At 39.1% G+C, this 21,509-nt stretch overlaps 1 protein-coding gene across 2 annotated transcripts in view; it reads left to right on the forward strand.

Moving 5' to 3' along the window:
* The window catches only part of LOC121674983 (glutamyl aminopeptidase), a 35,520-nt gene extending 14,470 nt beyond the window's left edge, over positions 1 to 21,050 (forward strand). For both annotated transcript variants that reach the window (XM_042049898.1, XM_042049896.1), the window contains 16 exons: positions 828 to 982; positions 1,610 to 1,723; positions 3,315 to 3,449; positions 6,831 to 6,896; positions 8,289 to 8,354; positions 9,654 to 9,805; positions 12,784 to 12,863; positions 14,515 to 14,642; positions 14,761 to 14,816; positions 15,641 to 15,791; positions 16,556 to 16,629; positions 16,727 to 16,828; positions 16,939 to 17,109; positions 18,888 to 19,028; positions 19,817 to 19,895; positions 20,149 to 21,050. In XM_042049898.1, the coding sequence (XP_041905832.1) occupies positions 828 to 982; positions 1,610 to 1,723; positions 3,315 to 3,449; positions 6,831 to 6,896; positions 8,289 to 8,354; positions 9,654 to 9,805; positions 12,784 to 12,863; positions 14,515 to 14,642; positions 14,761 to 14,816; positions 15,641 to 15,791; positions 16,556 to 16,629; positions 16,727 to 16,828; positions 16,939 to 17,109; positions 18,888 to 19,028; positions 19,817 to 19,895; positions 20,149 to 20,289 (1,811 nt within the window). In that variant the 3' untranslated portion in view covers positions 20,290 to 21,050. The remainder of the gene's footprint in view (positions 1 to 827; positions 983 to 1,609; positions 1,724 to 3,314; positions 3,450 to 6,830; positions 6,897 to 8,288; positions 8,355 to 9,653; positions 9,806 to 12,783; positions 12,864 to 14,514; positions 14,643 to 14,760; positions 14,817 to 15,640; positions 15,792 to 16,555; positions 16,630 to 16,726; positions 16,829 to 16,938; positions 17,110 to 18,887; positions 19,029 to 19,816; positions 19,896 to 20,148) is intronic.
* The last annotated feature ends 459 nt before the right edge of the window (positions 21,051 to 21,509 follow it).

The following is a 21,509-nucleotide window of genomic DNA, read 5'->3' on the forward strand; positions in this document are numbered from 1 at the left end:
CACACTGATTTATGGTTTATTTAAATATTGTATTTCACACTGATTTATGGGTTCTGGCATTATCTTTCTCCTTGCATCCTCATTTTGACTGTCAGTGAAGCCCTTGCGAAACTATCAGCTTTGATTCTGTAATTAAGTTGTTTAATTTAAAATAAGTAATTCCTATCTTCTGTTGGTGTGGGGCAGGGGTTTTTCATTCTATTCAGTTTTAAATCAATCTGTACTTTTTCACTAACCCACATAGAAAGCCTGTGGCCATTATTTGCAGAAGAAAATGCCAGTTCAATTGAGTTTGCAATTCTCATTTAAACCTGTATTGATTACTGACCATAAATGAGTGACCCCCACAAATTGCCAGGCGTAGAAGCAGATGTTGTTCACTGCATGGGGGATTTACTTCAGTTAACATGTCAATAAATATTTTTAATATGACAGTGTGACAAACAATGTCATGCCTCATTATGCTACAAATAGTTTCAGGAGGTTTACTGCCTACAGCACATCACCAGACAACAGTATTAATTTCTGGGGCCAAAATTAAGTAATGATACATACGTTCCCAGGAGATGGCACAGCATCACCTCCCAGGACAGATCCTCATCTAGTGCAACTGATCCTACCTCTGTTAATCTGAGCAGAGCCAGGGCACTTGCTATCAGCTGCTGTAGGCCAGTTCTCTTCTTAAACACAGGTCATAGCCTGCAGTCCACAGAAGTAAGCCCAAATCACAAATGGTAAGCAAAACAGGCTGTAAATACACAGAGAGAGGACAAGCTAATTGATTTAAAGGATACAGTAGTAATCATTGTCTCTTTTTTTCAATGCAGATAAAATAGCTATTCCAGATTTCGGGACAGGTGCTATGGAGAACTGGGGGCTGATCACATACCGAGAAACAAACCTGCTGTATGATCCCGAGGAGTCAGCCACATCCAACAAGCAGAGAGTAGCTGCTGTGATAGCCCATGAGCTCGTTCATCAGGTATATTTCAGGACATGAGTCACTTTTACAGTGTTTCAAATATATAGTCACCACAGTTTAATCTTGAAAATACTGTCATTAACTTTGTCTCAGGATCTTCTACATGTGCTCAAAATCTGATTGCAAAATACCATGTTAAAACTGATCCCCATCAGAACTTTAAAATACCATTACTACTGCATTGGAATTTTTCTCAAGAAGCTAGATGCTTGGGCCCGGACTGTCAGCCAGCTTATGAAAATCTGTCTAAAGTGTCTTAGAGAAACTAATTTACGTATGCAGATGTCTCTTTTGGGCAGGCAAACAGGGACAGCTATACACTGTGGAGGCTGTCTGAAAACATATCCTTAAAAACACAAATCATCAAATCAAGGGGAAGAAGCTAAAAATATTTTCAGTGGCACATGAATCATTAACAATCTCCCTGGTAATATGTAATTTTATAATAAAAGTGATGTGTTAACACAAGGCAAGGCCTTAATTTCTATTCAAACCCCAGAATTATGATAATTTTCATCTGGCAGCAGGAAAAAAGTAAGCAAATGAATGTTCTATATGGAGATGTGAGATACTGAAATGTACATGTACTATTTATCTAAATTTACATCTTTATGTTTATAATTGTAGTGGTTTGGAAATATTGTAACCATGGACTGGTGGGATGACTTGTGGTTAAATGAAGGATTTGCCAGTTATTTTGAGTTCCTGGGAACGAATGTATCAGAACCAGAGTGGCAAATGGTAATTATTTCTGCCTTGTGGAGGGTTGGCGGGGCTGGGAGGAACATTTTGGAAGGGAGTAAAATTTAGACAAGGATGATGAAGACTTAAAGTATATTTATAGAAAACTAACATAGTGTGGTGCAACATAAAGAAAAAGTTGGTTTTTCTCCTACCTATATTATGGTCTGGAACTAGTCAAAGTAAACTTTATGAAGTTTTAGTCTACAGGGAAGAGTTATTATTTTTTAACAAGTGAATCAAGTGTTTGGTTATTATGGCAAAATAACACCTAGGTGGGTTCTGGACCGAACCTTAACAATTTTGCAGAGTTGCTGAAAGGTCTAACTCTGAAAGATGGAGATTATCCTGTATTTATTTAGTTGGGCTGTACTTTCTTCATGGGACTTAGGATCATTATCTGCTCTGGTAAGGGTTGGGAACCTGGGCCTGTCTCCACATCTTGAGCTATTATCAAGGAAAATACTGGACTTCCATTCAGCTTCTGCCAGCATTGTGTCATTTCAAATGCTCCAACTCAGACAATCTCAGGTAGTGACAGTGGATGGCCGAAGTGCTAACTGTGCCAACTCCAGAGGCTTTAAGGGTGTTACAAAGAAGTAAGCCTTTAATTTGCATTATACTCTGTGAATAAAGGCAGTTTTCTTGCTCCTTCCTTCCTCCCCTCCCAAACAGATGTGATGGCACGTAGCATGCTTATTTTCCCCCAGCTGTCCAGGTGCCGTGAGGTTCTGGGTACTGGGAGATATACACCATATGCCAGTGGAAGGGAGCAGAGTGGGTTTTGCATAGGTTGAGCCTGTTGAAATCTGCTATCCCCTGAGCCTGGTGACTTCAGAAGCAGGCAGTGCCTACTTGCTGCTTTCCCTGCCTCTCTCCCTGCAGACAGGCTGAGAACAGAATCATTCCTGGGTCACTTTTACACTTTAAAGTAGAAGATCTGTGGTCCTAACTATGTAAGAAAAATTCTAATTACTGAGTTTAAAATTTAAAAGACGTTTTTGTATCTAGATACTATGTTCATCTAAGATCTAAGACATTTCAATGTTATCCTAGTGAGTATTAGAAGAGGAAAGCTAAATTGAATTTTAGTCTTTTTTGGTCAATATTGATTAGGAAGTAAGGGGATTTTGACTGCTGGCTACTTAATCTTTTTTTAAAAATTTAAATAGCTTAAAAAAAACATTATAAGCCTTGGGATGGGGAATGCTGCCTCCTTCTTCCCTCCCTCCCTTCCTACCCAGCTCCATTTTTGCAAGAGGAGATCATAATGCTTTGTGAATATTGTCACACTTCTGAAATTGGTAGCACAGGCTACTCTTTTTGCCTACTGGGGGCGAGGGAGGGTGGGATGGATGTGTCTGTGTTATGATACACAGGAAAACAGGATCTGCAGAAGGCAATTTATCTTAGTTAAGGAAAAATTGTATCCTTCTCCTCTTAGATGTAAAGAGTTTGCAAGTCCTTCTCTAAAGGGCATGCAAATCATTCCATTTCAAATTGCCTAGAGACTTACAGTTCAAGCTACTTATTTGAGAAATAGACATATACTCCTGCCTTTGTTTCTATTCTAATGTCTTCTCTTTCTCAGCTTGACCAGGTTTTAATTGATGATGTGCTTCCTGTACTGAAGGATGACTCTTTGCTGTCTTCCCACCCAGTTGTAGTCGAGGTGTCATCTCCAGCTGAAATCACCTCTGTGTTTGATGGGATATCCTACAGTAAGGTACGATATCCTCCCATTGTGACTTTGGATGCAAAGGAAGTGGCGACTTTGGAGAGGAGATAAAAGTCAGGGGTGCTCATAATTAGGACTCCTAATTCACTTGAGCTGTGTCTGTGCAGATCTTTGTTCTAGGACATTCCCAGCTGTTGTCAGGGCACACAGAGGCCTTCTGGAGCCCATGGCATCTGGCAGTACTTGCTGTGTGGGGTGGCAGCCCAGAGCTCAGCGCTTGTGGGAAAGTGCTGTGAGGTCCAGAGCGTGAGGGACACCAGCAGCTATGCTGAGGATCACCACTTTGAAGACCCAGCCTATGGTCTCCCTCCATATCAGATGTAGCCAAAGCCACTTTGTCCTTAGAAAAGCCTTAGACATGGAACAAAGCAGGTGTCCCCCTGTATCTAACCAGGGAGTCTCTTGACTCAAGAGCAGCAGCACTGTTCCCTTCCAGTTATTTTCTGCAGTACATCAAGAGACAAGTCCAAAGGAGCACAGGAGGAGCCCTGTCCCTCTTCCCTCTCACCACCACACCAAGGCAAGGAAAGAGCTGGGCCTTTGTTCACTCTTCTCCTCAAACAGCCATCTCCGATGCTGCTTCTGAACCTTATACACAATATTTTTATTGGCAGCTTTTTGTATGACACTGTCAGTATTCCCTCTATGATGCCATAACACACTTCCACTGAACACACAAAATCCACCATTATTAAATACAGCTTGTTGCTTTCCCTCCAAGCTCCCATTATCAGCTAAACATAAAGTATACATTGCATTGAGTTTAGCTTTAGCTGTGCTACAGTCTGTAACCGTAGATACTACTTTTATTAGCTAGACTTTATCCATCCATTTCCATCAGTTTTCTGTTTTCAATTGTTAAATCCTCTATCCAACAATACGAGCAGTATTTATTGCATCATAAATGCCTCACAGTCAAATCATAAACCATGTAAAAACCTGCATTGTGTAACACTGTTTTTAAATCAAACTAACAAAAGTCAGGAAATATACAGAGCTAAATCAAGTACTCTGGATCAAAATGTATTTTAGTGGTGAGCTAAGCGAGAGACATACTTTTGCAGGGTCTGAAAAACAATGGAGAAAAAAAAATCCTAGCTTTTACTCATCTCTTTGTGCCCAGATAATTGCTACATGAACTCATTTTTTTAAGGGAAAACACTTGAGGACATGTGCATTGTTTGGGAACAGTTTGCTTGGGATATAATTTGGCTTGGGTTATAATTTGGCTTGAAAGAGAAAGTCTTTGCGTAGATTTAGCTCAAATTACTGTTGGTATTTATATATAAGTGCGTGACAAAATTAACTTGTTTCTTTTTGGCTTTATTTTGGCTTCTCTTTTGCATTTTTCTTATAAAAACAATCTTCTCATGATAATATTCATCACTAAACAAATAAAGCATAATTTGGAATGCTCTCTGTTAGTCTTGCCAGAACAACCAGAGGGCTTATACAATCCTAAAACTCTAATGAATTGCCTAAGGGTCTATGGAGTCATTGCAGCATATTTTGTAAGAGATCCTGTAACTGCTGTGTGATTGGTAGGGCATTACATGCCTAGGAAAGCTCTACTAGAGCAGAGCTGGTGAGTAAACAATTAATGTATATAATTGTTTTAATCTGCTTTTAAAAAGTGTTTGCATTTCATCTCTTTCTCTTTAATCCTCTGTCTTAATTTGAAAGGTTTTATTAAAGTAGCAGTGATACTTTTTGTCTTAAATAAGTTCTGTTAGAAATTTTCTCTTGGACCCCCACATTTTTTGAACTTCCCAGCTACAGAAGTTTAGGATTCATGTTCCACATTTCTGCCACAAACAAATCTTGTCATGTACTTGGCAATTGCTATGAAATTATGTGGGTGTTGATAAAAGACTCCCCCCTATACCCCTCTCAGAGAACGTCAGCTATTCAAATTAAGGTCACTTTCCTGAGCCTCCCCAAGTAGCTGTAAGAAAAGAAAGTTATTAAAATACTGGCATTCCTATAATCAGTGATTTTTGTTAGGATGAGTTTTTCTCAAACAAAGTCCATCACGGACTACAGAGGAATGACAAGAGTAGGGGGAGAGACTGAAAAACAATAGTAGAAGGTGCAAGTGACTAACTATACATTACAATTTAAAGCAAGAGAATTCTCCACTGTCACCAAATGCATGTATAAGTGTGTATTTCTACTTTGGCTTTTAATATAAATGGGAGGGGATGGTTTATGTGAAGTGATACCAGATAAGAAATGGCTGATAGACAAAGCTGAGGAACTGAGGTTCCCTCGTGCATACATGTGGCTGCATGATCACCACTGAACATAAGCAGCCTTATGACTACCACTAATGGGTATCTGTTCTAAATATTACTGAATTGTGTTGGAACATATTCCATGGCAAATATATCAGATTTCTGTATCAGAAAACAGTCATCTGCTGACCACCTTGACTCTCCAACAATAGCCTGGAAAGCAGTTTGAGGCATATCTGTTCAAACAGTCCCTCTGCCATGACTCATCCAGTCATTATTCTCAGACACATAAATAGAGGAAACAGGATTTACTGAGAATTCAGATAACATTCTTGTTTTCATGGGACAACTGGATTTTTAAACCTTCATAGCATTAGACTCTCAACTGCCTCTTGATTTAGTTCAGAAAATGAAAACATGCTAATCCTAAAATCATATTTTGAATCTTAGATTGAGTTTGCACTGCTTCTTTTTTTTTCTTCATCATTTTGTGCACACTCTGTTCTTTGTTGCACATGGCTCTTCTACTTCTCTCTCCCATCTTTCTTTTCTTTCTTTCTTCTTTTGAAGTCCTAATTGTTTGGTTTTTTTCTGTGACAGCCAAGTAACTTCTCTGATCCCAGTTCTACCCTGCTTCAGAGGCCAGAGCTCTTACACCAGTGCTCAGCAAATCTCATTCCTTGAGATGGCATTGTAAAGCCCCAGACTTGTAGCAATTTTAGAGTTCCTTTCCTGTTGTGTGGTCAGCTGAAGTCACTGCCTCTCTCAGGCTGTTCCCCTAACAGGAGTAGTCCTCAGCTGCCTTCACCCCTGTCCTGTTCAACACGAAACAGGGAGCCCTGCTCACACAAACTGGTAGAGTGGCAGGATAGTAACCTGCAGCAGCAGGGCTCAGGAGCTGAACACAGAAACAAGTGTCTGATCACAACTAAAGACTGATTCTCACACCCGGATTTAAGCTCCACCAGATAGGCATGCCATCCCACAAAGGAATTAGAAGAAACACTTCCTTAGTCTGATGAATGGTATCAATTTTTGCCTTACAAAATACTATTCACATGTTGCTTTTTAGATGAACAGAAATCAGTGTTAGAGCAGTGTGGGTTGACCTTCTCCCCTTTCCCTTTGTCCTCAGGGTGCATCGATCCTCAGAATGATTCGAGACTGGATTACACCAGACGTCTTCCAGAAAGGCTGTCAGGTAAAGGTGGCACCAAAACCCACCAGAACTACAGCCCATCTTCATGTGACAGTAGCAAAACCATTATTCAAAAAGTGAATATCAGAGATCCTGGTATTGGTAGCAAAAGTACTTAGTGCATTTCAGTACTGAGTGGACAACATGGAGGTGAAGAAGTTCCATGCTCCCACAGAAGCAGGAATGTGAACTGCATTAAGATTTGATAGCAGGACAGTGAGGACCTAAATTCCTGACAGCTTTTAGTGGCAAAAACCTCCTCCACCCCACTGTTATCCTGTTGTCAGCTGGGATCCCCTCATTCCACTGTAAAGTGTGTTTGCAGCTTCCTATTGCCAGGATCCTCCAACTCAGCCTGCTATGTAGGGACACTCTGAGAGGCATAAGCTCATTTGTTCCCTGATGCAGAGACACCCAGCCTTAGAAAGTCAAGGTAATAGGGAGAAGAAAAGGGACATATATTGCACAGTTCATAGTCCTTTCTTGTGGAGGAAAAACATGGTTCTACAAAATTACAGAAAGACAAAATGAAAGAAAGGAGGCCTCCCAGAAGGAGAACGATTGTCTGTCCTTTCCTCTGAACTGACATTGGTTACAAGAGTTGCAGTGAAGGCTTACCACATTTGTTCTTATTTCCCTCCCTCATGAAGAGCACATTTATGGGCTGCTACAAGACAGTTGTATTTTCCTGTACTTTCCCTTCCATATATTCAATCAGAACAGTTACCCGAGATGGGAAAATACAGCCACATCGACCCCAAGAGCCTAACCCTTCCCTTGTGCTCAGAGCCTTCAAGAGCACTAACGTAGGCAGCTGTGGCCAACAGCGAAACAAACAGCACCATCTACTGACTGAACATCACCAGGAGCAGGTGACAGGGGAGGAAAACACCCGCCAAGCAGCCAGGGAAGACGCAGGATGGGAATAAGGTTTAGGCGTTGCAAACTCTTTGCTGAACACCATTACTCCTTGTAACAGTCGTTTTGATCAAGACTTAGAGGTTACTATGAGTCCACAGGTAGTGAAATTTCATTAAGTATCTTCTTCCTGCTAAACAACCTCTTAGATTAGTCAGAAATTTGCAACAGGGTATAGTGGTGTCCATTCAAACAAAACACAAAGAACTCTTCAAGTACAAATTTATTTCATACTAACAAGTCACTCTGGGAAAGGCTGACTTTTGGTGTTATGGGATGCACTGGACAGCAAAAGAACTTCGTCAGCTGAATGCTGATCTGTTTCATCTCCCACTCACAATGCTACCGCCCACGTGTGGATACCTTGTGCAACTGAGACGTGCTCTCTGTAACCCTGTAAAACTGGGTATGTGTATTGTTTTCATAGGCAAAGAAGAGACACTGGTAGTATTTTCACAGTCTTCCATCTCTCTCTAGGCATATTTGAAGAAACATCATTTCCAGAATGCCAAGACACAACAATTTTGGGAAGCTCTGGAAGAGGTATGTTTTGCATCCACCCAAACCCTTGCTAAAAAATGTTTCATATCTCTCACCCACTGATTTCAGTTTCTCAAACTTTTTATATTCTGTAGCTCTTCTGTCAATGAGAGATCACAAGCTAGGCAGCTTCCCAGTATATTCCAATATCTCTTATTTCTAGCAAATATATATTATTTTCTCTTTTTCTTTTTCTTTTTTTTTTTTTTTTTTTTGGCATGAGACTGTGGGAGTGAAAAAGGAAACAAGAAAGGAGGTCTTGCTAACAAATAGCCTGCTACTGAAACAGTCCCCCGCAACTCAAACTCATTTCGTGTGTGAAAACACCTCTCATCCACCATACACAGGCACCCTGTTCTCTTTCTTCTCTCTCCAGATTCAGGTGTTTGAAAGCTCTCAGAAGTATCAATTCCCAAGTAATTTTTGTGCTTATCTCCCTCTCTAGCTTCTGAGTCCCAGTTGGGTCATCATCTGTGCCATCATTTTCTGATCTTTCCTTGAGGCTGGACTATTTTTTTCCATCTATCTCATTATCCCCAAAAGTCCACCTGCATACTGCCAGGTTCTTCCCTGATATTATTTCCTTTTCTTCCAACCCTGTGGACACTCACACAGCCTAAATTGTGCTTTTGTGTCTCTTTTTTAGTTCCTGTCTTCCCCTTGGTTTCAGACTTCTTGCTCAGCAGACCTTCCTACTTTTTCTCTTTAGTCTTCTGCATCTTCACATCATCTACCTCATTTGGAGAAGGAAACACTGCAGGTGACCCTAGCTCACTTCTCTCACAGGTGGCATCCTGGGGAGGTAGTGACAGCTTTCTCCAGCTCCAGTTCCTAGGACAGATGTTCATGGTTCACAGAACAAATCAAATTTTACATTGGTGCAGCTGCTGGTGGTTATTACTGACTTCCTTCACACTCAAAACAGGACACACTGCAAGGAGGCTTCTGGCTTTGAAAAATCTCCCTGTGTCCTTTCTGTCCTGTTCAGTTTTTCTGTCAGAAAAAAATAGAGAGATCTTAGAGCATGCAAGGGACTTCAAAGGTTCCTCAGTATTTCTTGTCCATATTACTGGCCAGTCACCTGCCTACGTATTTCTCATTTCTTCTGTTGGTGCCCAAGTTTCCAACTCATTTCTTTCTTCAATAACAGGTGCTATAAAAGGATTTAGTGAAGGAATTTTTGTTCTGAACCAGCTCTTTCCTCTGCCCCTTTCTGCTCTTCTTTTTCTTGATACCAGAGATACTTTTTTCCTCTTAGGACTGAATTTCCATTTTCACTGCAACCTGTTCCATCATTCATAGGCAAGTAATAAGCCTGTGAAGGAAGTCATGGACACATGGACTAGGCAGATGGGCTACCCTGTTTTGGAGATGGGAAGTAATTCAGTATTCACACAGAAACGTTTTCTTTTGGATCCCAGTGCAAATGCTTCTCATCCTCCTTCTGATCTTGGGTAAGTTCCTACTGCAAATGTCGATTCAAACCAGGTAGAAATACTGTACATTTACCCTCTTCATCTCACATACGCATAGGTAGTATTTTACTCATTCTTGCTAAACTTATTCTCAGCTTTTTTTTTTTTTTAAGGAAGCCAGGAGGAAGTTAGACACAAATATTGCAAATTTAAAACAACATCAGCCCTTTGTCTCAGGGTTTCTTTCTCTAACAGAGTAGAATAAAATTGGACAGGATCTCTCAGGAAACCTGATTTCCACACACAGTTCAGATTGTTGGAAGTCATCTGTTGCATCACCGCAAATTATAGTCTCTCAGACTAAGAAAACTGCCACAAAATTGTCCAGAAATCAGAAACTGTGATCCAAGTATTTTATACCACACTAGTTTATTCCTTTCCTATATGGCCTAGGATCTATAACATATCACAGGGTCTTCACATACAATACAGGGTCTTCTCTGCATGTCTTAAAACCATGAGTTACTGGGAATGTATAAATGTCATTAATCCTCATCACAAACTATTTTTTCCCTGTTTTACTTAGGATCATATTGCTTAATTTTAACCATTTAGAAGATAGTTATCCAGGCAAAGTAAGCCATCTTGGGCTGTTATGTGGCCTAAGACAGGTGGGATACTGTATTGGAGCATATTTGTTAGGTAACAGGTGACTAACCTGAAGGGAAATGAACTTTACCTGTGGGTTGGTGGAACTGCACAGAAAAATGGCTTGGCTGCACCATGGCATTAACCAGCTGATTAACTTTTCAGACCTGCTATTCTGCAATTTCTTAGCCAGCCCCAATTCTGAGGCAGTACAACTTTGCTAACTTTTCAGTGAAAGAGATTCCAATTAACCCGTATTAAGAAGGTTTTGCTCCTTGAACTGGACCAATAACTTAATCAGTAAAACTTGCCAGTATAAACCACAACTAAATCAACCCAAATGCATTTTTTTCATTAACTTCTACTAGCTCTTTTAATACAAAGGGCAAGAAAGAGCAGGGAGAAAATGAAGAAAGAAGAAAACAGTTGTGACCACTCTATTTCCCTCTGATTAAAAAGAAAAAAAAAAATGAGCAATGAGAAGGCTCAGCTATCGGTAGTTTTGAATAGGCATCAAAAGAATTGGAATTAGATAACTACCCGTGTATTTGCAACATTACATTTCTCCCAACCTAAGCAGAAAATTTCACAGACAAAAAGTACAGCACTGTGCCGTCTGAAGGATGGAGTTACAAACTATTTAGGCAAAATTACTTCTTTGTGTTAAAAAATTTGCTTTATTGTACTATGTGCTGAGGTAGCAGACTCAAGGATCCTACTTTTTAGTGACTTCAGTTTTTACAGTACATTGCCACTTGTCATTTCCTGAGTAGAAATCCCACTGTTCCTACCTTAATCTGTCAAGAAGCTGAGCTGTGTACCATCCCTGCCATTGCTAAAGCAAAAGGAGAATTTGTTTCTGAACATTTAGTTTTTATAAATTACTCAAAAATAAGATGTCATAATATGTATTATAATGCTGATATTATCTATCCTGGGACACACTTACTCCCTTGCCCAGAAGTCAATTCACTGAACATCAGTATCTCCTCTTTTGATTTAAGCAGTGAAACCTCCAGGTCTTGTGTATGCTTTATTCTCTGAATAGTCTCCTGAGCTGCTGGCTTGTTCCAAGTTTGTTCGGCTTTAAGGAGTCCTCTCCTGCATGCCAGCACTCCAAAGAAATGGAAGTTCAAAAACCTGTGCTCCTAAAGTAGTGCTGCTGGGCAAATGTGCAGCTGCAGCATAGTGCATTAGGAACACATACTCAGTATGCATGGTTAACAGGACACAGCTATTGTATCTTATGCTCAGGAGGAGTAATTATGAATGGAATCTCAGGAACATGAAAACGAAATAAAATCTACCTCATTAAATGCATTTACAAAAACAAGTAAAAAAAAATCCCAAACAAAAACCAAAACATATATGGTTTTGCTCTTGGGAAACACAATGCCTCTCTAAATTCCATCGTAGTAAGCTCCATAAGAGAACTAATAAAACTAGAAGTGTATAAATCTGTTAAGATATTTTGTTTAGGAGATACAAAACAACAAATCTTTCTTCCTGGAGGTAGGAGGAGATACCATCACCTCAATTTTTTTTATTTTCTGGAAGTTAATGAACATTCACTTAACCCAGGGTTATAAAGATGACTCCTATTTTCCCATAGCACTTGTCACCAAGGGAGAATCCCCCTGGGATGAACTATAATGTACTACTATGGAACAGAAGCTGACTGTTAAAAAGGGCTTAATAATTTTAGCAGCCCTATGCAGGTGGCTGACATAATGCTCACAGCATGCTCTGCTGTCCCACTTCCCTGATAGCCTGGTCACAGTCTTGGTCAGGCTGTGCCGTGGCTCCATTCCTGCCCAAACTTCTCAGCTTTGTCCTGGGCACGCCCTGGACTGAAGAATCTGCACCTACCCAATAACGTATACAAGGAGCTGAAGAGCAAAAGGTAAGGTTGTATTTGGCTCCCAGTGTTTTATAATGAAGGAATTAGAGTTGTCTTGGAGAGGAAAAACAGGCTGGAAAAGGCAAGAGGTCCTATTAACTGTATCACAGTGGTTGTTTAAACTCTCGCATTTTTTCAGTCTGTAAAAAATTTTTGTAATACTTAACACTTATTTCAAGTCAGCATTGCAAAAGATTAACTAGTGTCAGCACAAAGCCCTAGACATATCAACATTAACACTGACACCAATTATTCACATATAATCATCTTTTACTAAATTAATTGCTTTGTATTCTGCTAGATTATTGCCTGACATAATTTATTAAATGTATATGTACATAAGCACACAGTTGGCTTCATAAAACAAGATGCAAGCATTGAAACAAACAAACAAAGACATAATGGAGGGGGGTTTGTACCATTTGGTTTCAGATGTCATTTGATTTTCTTTCCCATTAAATAATTTCAGTTATAAATGGAATATACCAGTCAAATGGAGGCTTGGGGATTCATCAGGTTATACTTTCTACAACGCATCAAATTCTACAGGTAAATGTCTTCCTCTCTTTTAAGAATAATGAATGGATAAAACTTTTCAATATACCTTACAAGAAATAGAACACAGAATGAACTTTCATACTTTCCAGTTTTCAGATCTGGGAGCTAGCACACAGCTTGGCTGTACTGAAGTTACTAGTAATTTCAGTGATAAGATTACTATTTCCCCTATACAAACATTATGTCAATTTAGGCTCAGTTTCAGCATAGTGCTTAAGCATCTGTTTAAATACAGTCCTATTCAAGCAAACATCTATGCATACTCTTATCTATAATGTGCTAAAATAAATTTGGCTTAGACATGGCTGTTGTCCAGTCCAAGAAAAGAGGTGAAGTGGGAGGCTGATGAAGGCTTCTGTGGCATGGTAAACTGGCAATTTGAGTTCAATTAAAGAAAAAGAATTAGAAATGATTAATCACCTTTTCTAATGCTGATTTCAGAACTGAGAAAATTCCTAATGGGTTTTTTGATCATTATTCTATTATGCAGTCAAATCTGAATTTCTTGTTCTACACCTCCAGTAGACAAAAATGTGGGGAAAAATTACTGACCTTTTTCAGATTTTAAGTTACATCCCATTAAACTTGAGATATATTACAATCACCCTATCTTTTCTTGTACTTGTTTGTTACTTACTTAAAATGTAATTTGTCTTTTGTTCTGGGTTGATTTTTTTTACCTGGTTGCTTTTAGTATTCATGCAAAAGCAAACAAAAAACATCTTATGTCATGATACAATTCAGAAGTTAACACAAACACATTTTCTTTCTCTGATTTCCACATGACCTTAGGGTGGGCTGCAAGGGGCTATTAACTTCACAAAGCCTGCAAAGTCTTGATTAGGTGCTTAGTTCTACATCCACAAAATTTCTATCTTGCAGGGCAAACAGCAACTGCAGGGAAAAATGCCTTTAGAAATACTTTGTATGCATCATCCAAACAGAAATGTGCTTTTAATTACAGCCACCCTCAAACCACAAGATTGAAGACCACTGGTTTCAATGGGAAATAGAAAAATTTTCATAAGTAGCATCACCAACTGGACCAGGCCAAGCTTCTGAGAAAGGAACATTTTTCAAGTATTCATTTTAAATGGGAAAATCCTTAAACATGAATGCTTGAATAAAGTCTCAGCCTATTTTGCAAATCCTTTATCAATAGCTACAAAAATAGAATCAAAGAAGGACAGAAAAGTTAAAGTTAGTTGAAACAAACTGAAGAATGAAACTAATGGACGATAAAATATGAGAACTTTAATAGTGCACATGAGGATGAAAAACCTTTAAAAAATATATTTGCAAGAACTGCTTCTTTGCAATTTTTACTTCTTACAATGACACTAAATCTCAGCATCCTCACCCTACTCACAATGATCTCCCTTTTAAGTTTAACAAACTAGCTTGCCCAAGTAATTACCACAATTCATTGTTCTAAGACAAGTGCTGGCATTAATCAAAATCTACAAAAACTCATCTTTACTCAGAGCCATTTAGAAATAAATAATGAAATAAATAAAATTAAGGTTTGGATCTTATTTTGATATCCATTAAAACCAAATAATACTTTTGGAGTCAAGGAATCTCCAGTGAGTTCCATGTCATATAAGGCGCACAAACCAATCACTGTTTGTTTGTTTTGTAGGAATTACAATACCAGCTTCTCCTGATACTTTTCTGAACGTTAATCCAGACCACATTGGATTCTTTCGGGTGAATTATGATAGTCAAAACTGGGCCAGGTTAAGCACTCTTCTGCTCCAAAACCACGAAGTAAGTGGCATAATGTCTAACCTGTCTGGTGGGTCTCTTATAAGAGGTCTGTAGAGGCAGGGGTTTTTCTGCAAATAATCTGTACATCCTTGATCCTTCTTTTCCTCTTTTCACACAGAGTTTTTCAGTTGCTGATCGTGCAGGGATTTTGGATGACGCTTTTTCTTTAGCAAGGTAAACTATTTTCCTGCAGAGATTTCAACACAAGTTTTTCACTTTCTGTTGCCTAATAATTAGTATTCATGCAACCCAGGTGGTTGAAAGAAATTATCTGAATTTGGTACGAGCCTTAATTCTTTGTTACTTTATCTTGTCCTCCAAAAGAGGTGCATTTAAGTATGCATTGGCAACTTGCATTACCAATGCAATCAAGAGAAATGCTCCCTTTCAGTACCATGGCAAGAAAAAAAGCCGGCATTAATTGCACAGGTCTTAGAAAGGGGTGTTTTCTCTACATAATTAACAATAATAGTAGCACTCCAGAAGAAGTTAGGTATCCAGAAAAGTAGAGGCATGCCTATAATGCATACTAAGGCATTGGGTAGCTCCCACCTCAGCTGCTTTCCCTAGAAACTTGATTGGGAACTTCTGGATCTTGTGCCCAGCCATGCTGACAGATAATTTTAGGTGGTCTGTAACAGCCTCTAAGTCTCCTTAGCCTTTCAGAATGTCTCCAACCAGCAAGTCCTTTCTTTTTTATAGTATTAATGTAGTCAGTTAAGGGCTGCCCACTTCTAGGCACACTGGGCTGGCTGCACAATATGAACAGGATTCTCACAACAGCACAATAGTGCATGCCTACAAGTAGGCGTAGACCAACAGTGATCCTTGGTTATCTCTTTGGAAAACACCTTCCAAGTTACATTCCAGACTACTTTCTCCCTCACAAACTTCACTATTTCAGGCCTTCTAAAATAAATAGTAAATCTAATATCTTTGAAGAAGCAAGTTCTTCAAATTCATTAAAATAACAGAAATTATGTTTTCTCCTTCCACAGACCTGGACTTGTGAATTACTCTGTTCCCCTGGAGCTCACAAAATACCTAAGAAACGAAACAGAGTATTTACCTTGGCATACAGCTATATCAGCTGTAACTTACCTCGCAAACATGCTCGAAGATGATACAAATGTCTATTCCCTGTTTCAGGTGATGAAGCAAAATAAAAGCCAATCCAGCTTGGGACCACTGAATCTGATAGTTCAGAATCTTTAACAAGAATAATACTGAAGTTAAAGTGATTTTCAGTGCTGCTGAACTATTAATATTTACTTTTCATTACTGTTATCTTAAAAAAAAAAAAAAACAAACCACTAAACACTGTTTAGTAGTGATATCTGAATTACCTGGATTCTGCATTCAGGACCATGCACTTGGAGAAAAGAAATTATGCCTAATTATTCTTATAATCCGTCACCATAAGGCATGTTACAGACATTTATTAGTAAAGGCTGTCCTGCATTCAATAAAGAAGTGTTTATAGGGCAGCAAAATCTCTGATACCTGTCCTCAGCACCAAGGATGGCTATATTTCTATGTGGCAGTGAGCAGGTTTGTTAGTTGACCTAAAATACTGAACATGATTTAATGGTCACTAAAGTATGTCCCGAACTCTCTATCATCTCTGGCAGTTGGGACAGTGTGTCCTTGCTGTACCCCAGCCTTCATCTGGCAGCACACACAAGGTTGGAGAGAAGCAGGTTGGCTTTGTTCTATCTGCACATCAGTATTGCAAGCACTCAGACTTGGCATGCTCTTGGGATCTGGAAAGATTGTGTGTGTGCCTGTTCATATTACTTTTCACTGAAGAGATGCTAGTTCTGGGAAAAAATTAAGGAGAATAAACTATAAAATTAAATATATTATTATTTAAAGAAATCTACACAAGTAACAACACCCTTTTTCTACCTCAGGGATATTTTCACGATCTGGTAAAACCAATTGTGGATCAACTGCGCTGGGAGGATACTGGAAGCCATTTACAGAGGTGGGACAATATTTTTTCCATCTCACGTTATTGATGCATTCAAAGAATAGTTAGCAATAGGAAGATATCTCTCTCCCTCCTTCTCTCTCTTTCCAAGGCTTCTTCGTGCATCTGTTCTAGACTTTGCCTGCAGTATGGGTGACCCAGAAGCTTTGAACAACGCCTCTCAACTCTTCAATAGATGGTTACAGGGAGAAACGTGAGTGCTCACATCTTTTGTGGTTTGTGAATAACACAGCATGTAACTGGGTCACTGATCTCAAGTAGGAAAGGGGGAAGAATATTTAAGTACTCTTTTTTTTATTTTAGTATTGCTGCAAATCTCCGACTCATAGTATATCGCTATGGGATGCAGAACTCAGGCAATGAGACATCATGGAATTACATGTTCAAGAAATACCAAGAAACTTCATTAGCTCAAGAAAAAGAAAAGCTGCTATATGGCCTGGCATCAGTGAAGAACATCACCCTTTTGGACAGGTGATTTAAACACACATAGATCTCTCTTTTCCTACAGAAGCAGCTGGTCACTGCTCATTCCCCACTTCCTCTCTTCTGTGCTGTCATTTTGGTCAGATTACAGCATGAGGTATGCAACACATTTTCAAGACCAGTTATCAAACATGCCCCTTTGAGATTGTACCACAGCGGGTAAAAAGCCTTGTTCTTTTAGTGGAAAGATATTGAAGACATGGTAGTTGCTGCACACAATCAACAACCTTCAGCTCTTCCAACAGTGCATTTACCCTGTGCAATTTTAGTTGCTTAATAGTTAAGCATCAGGAGTAAATTAGTCATCCATTTCCTCTTTAATCAGTGAAGGGAGGCCGAACCTACAAAGCACTGCTTATCCCAGACCAGGAAAGGGGCTTAAAATTGATGGAAAGAATTGCTTTTGGGTGTTGTCAGTCACTCTCCATTGGCTCCAGTTTGATTAGCCTAGATGTCTACCTTCCACATAGCTAAAATTAGGCAAACAACCTTGAGCAACTGTTATTAACAGTCCTGTGAAGGCATCCATGTGAACTTGCAAATGCTCCCTGTGTTGCTGTGCAGAAGTACTCAAGCTAGAACCAAAAATGTTGAATTCATGCTGCTATGGCAATGATCAGGAGTCTGGATACTGCCCCAGACTGGTCCAGCTGTCAGATTGGTCAAGTATCTCACCATCTCTGCATAAGTGCACCAGCTACTCTAAGCTTACTTGATAACTTTGCATGTTGTTGTATCATGTAGCAGACATGCAAGCAAACATCTACACCAGGGCCATTCACCACTCTATTGGAGCCCTATCTAAATATCATAACATGGAGCAGTCTCTGCTTGAAAGAGTTCCAAGTTTAAAGGAGGTGAACCAAGGAAGTATAGGAGATTCAGGAAGAGTAAATATAGAAGTTAGAGTAATTGAAATAATGGTAGGAAGCAGCTGCATTCCTAAATTCTTGTGACCACAACAGCCATAATCTAAAGCCACTAAAGAACAAGTGGCATTAATCAATGACATGATTAAGACATTATTAGAATTAATTAGCTAGATCAGCCTATATTTGCAGAAAATAAAAAATCCCTCCTAAAGCAGGGAAAGCTTGTCTTTCAATTTACTATTAAAATAACAAGCAAGGAGGAAAGAGCAAACAGATTGAAAAAAAATGTCCATTACCTATAGAAAAAAAAAAAAGACAATCTTTAATCCCAACACAGAACAGCTTGAAAGGGTGTTCTTCTGCAGCTGGTGCTGTGAATCCATGACCATGCTACTCATCTCCCTGCAAACATGTGTGCTTCGCCCTGTCAGTCAAAACCATCTGTGCCATTACTGGAAGTATAACTGCAGCACTTGCAGGCATGCTCTGCCTAAATGAATTTTAATTTTGTATGGATAAAAGTTTCCAAACAAGCAGCACAGATGTCAATGTGAGCAAGCCACCTGTGCTATTCATGATCCCTGTAAGATCTTTCTTTAAAGTCTGGATTACTACTCTTTTTGGTGCTTGGCTGAACTATTAACTGATCCAATCTTGTTTTCTCTACTTCATTAAAATATAGGAATAATAATGGGGTTTGGCTATTTTCAAGTAGAGACATAAACCCTACCTATTTTCCTAAAGAGATTCCTAACTAAGATTTCTTTCAATACGTTTATCTCTTGACACAGTTATGTTTTAGGTCTGTGTTCTTTACCTTTAAAATGCTGTAGGAAAAAAATAATATTCCAGTTTGGAAATGGCTCTCATTGATTCTTATGGCATTTCGCTTAGGTATCTGAAATATATTTACAACACCAGCCTCATCAAAAGCCAAGATGTGTTCACAGTCCTGAGATACATCTCATATAACATCTATGGGAAAACAATGGCCTGGGACTGGATACGACTGAACTGGGAGTACTTAGTTAACAGGTACTCGAATGAACTCATTGGAAACCACATCCACCTGTAAATCTTGTTACATGCCATGCTTTTCTGTGTTTTCATTATACAGCTATAATTACTGGCCTTTGCAAAATGAAAACTGAAAGCTTATTCAACACAATTATATCCATTTGCTGTGGAAAAAGTACTTTATTGCTAACTTGAAAACCATTCTTTCCCTAAATGATCACTACCAGTAAATGGTGATCAAGTAGAGAAAGTTTACCAAGGCCATAGAAATCTGGTTATTGCATGGAAATTAGTGAATCAAGTCTCCACTCTTGCGACTGATTTCATAACAAGAAGACAGAGTATAGAATTGGGGTTTTTTTTATTTTATTCTAATGGTAACAGCAAGCAGCAGACATACAGTGGCAGTAATAGCAAACCTTTTAGCTTTGCTCCTCACTATTTGAGTGACTTCTCTCTCCTTCCATCTCCTTTCTAAGTGCTTGGTGAGGGCACAGAAGGAAAGCACACCTGCAAGCCTGGAGCTGTGAACTGGACAGTTTTTGTATTGCCAAACAGCAATATTCCTAATTTCCAGCTTGAGACAACCAGTAATTGCTTAAAAAAAATTATTCCACCATAAGAGGTCACTCCATTAGTAAACATATTTAAGAACAGCTCAGATATTATGTAGGGGTGCTATTTTTCAACTATTTTTTAAAATACTGAAATTTGAGTGTATCTGCTATATTGTAACACAATTAGAAGTTTAAGTTTCAGATAATTACAGTTTTGCATCAAACATCATTATTAAATTGTTTTTCTAGATTCACTATAAATGACAGAACCCTTGGTCGAATAGTAACTATTACCCAAACCTACAACACTGAACTCCAGCTTTGGCAGGTATGGTGACATCAATTCTCTTGGGTTTAAGTCAATATATTTAATGATCTTCTGGCCAGGAATTTTTTTTTTTTTTTTTTGTCTTCTAAATGCATAAAGCAGCAGCAGTTAACTGTAAAACTATTCCAGTGCTACTAGCATGATCTTATAGATCTCTCCCAGCCAAATTTACCCTTGACTGTGTCTTTGTAAAAAGCCACTTGCCCGATAGCAGCATTATTTACTTCACATCAATTATTCTTCTCTTTTCCAGATGGAAAATTTCTTTGAAAAATATCCTAATGCTGGGGCAGGAGAATTGCCCAGGAGTCAGTCACTGGAGCAAGTGAAGAGCAACATTGAATGGCTAAAAGAAAACAAGGAGGAAATACAAACATGGCTGAAAGCACAGTAAGGCTTCAAAGTCTTACTTTGTGAAAAAGATCAGGCACTCAGATCTTCAAAGATGTTTAGCAATGTGGATTTCTCACCTAGGTATCTTAGAGGACCAAGACCTAACATTCTTTTCTACAAACACTCAGGAGACCACTGCCAGAGCAATGTTTGTGTAATTGCTTAGCAGGAATAGCTTTATATGTTGAGAGCTGAATTTGCCTGAACAAACAGGACAAGGATTTAAAGTCACTCAAGGCAGAAGTGATGGCAGAACTGGAGTGAGTCCTCGCTGATCACTCCGGTCTCACTCCTTATGCACACCATTCTGAAAAGCTACTTCTTGGTTCGCACAGAAGTATATCTAGTACACTCAGGGATTCCTTTCCAAGTGCACCTCATAGGAGCTTTCTCCTGAAGGAAAGGGAATTAAACAGTAATTTTAACATTGTCTGAAGATCATCCCCTATATTTATAGCTGTAAAAATTCTACATCTGGGATTTAGGTTTGCTTTTTGATACTACAGAAAGGCCAGTTAAGCTTTCCTCTCAATTGATTTTTGAAGTTTAACTACCAGTACACAAGGGCTCAATATTATCAACTTCTTTTTCAATGTTATTAGTTGGGATTCTGTAGCTTAGGGTAGGGGTTGTCTTGGTTATTTTTGTCTTATTTCTAAATCTTTTCCAAAAAAAAAAGTTCTTGTGGCAGCCAATACGACAAAAAAGACAAGCTTTACTTACTGTTTGTTTGCTTATAGAAAAATAAAATGTAAAAGTCTACCTGAAATCTCAGTCTCTTTCTCATGAAATGATGAAACTTCCTGGGGTATAGAAAAACAGCTGTTACATAGCTCAGCTGTGCTGTACATAATAGCCTCAGTGACTTCTGAGGGGGGAAAAATCTATTAACTCCTCTGAGAAAACACAGAAAAAATGGCAACTGCACCCAGAGGGATCAGATGAGTCCCACTGCTGCAATTCAGTCTATTGCAGGAATACAGACAGCAAAGAAAGAAGTCTCAGTCCCAAATCCCTCTGCCCTCATGATGCTGGAGAAAGCATCGGGCCTACTCTGCCCGCCTCTCCCAAGCTGGAAGCTGGGGGGCTTTGGAGCTTCCAGATTTCCATGTGCTGTGTCCTGACATGGCATGAGCAGCAAATGTGAGCACCTTCTCACTGGTCTCCTGAGCAGAGGCCATAACCAGCTAGAACCAGTGTCTGCCCAGATGTCCTGGGAGC

The sequence above is a fragment of the Corvus kubaryi genome, unplaced genomic scaffold (genome assembly GCF_017639235.1).
Source record: "Corvus kubaryi isolate FWS band 111438036 unplaced genomic scaffold, C.kubaryi_AGA036_p1.0 71, whole genome shotgun sequence".
Classification (NCBI taxonomy): domain Eukaryota; kingdom Metazoa; phylum Chordata; class Aves; order Passeriformes; family Corvidae; genus Corvus; species Corvus kubaryi.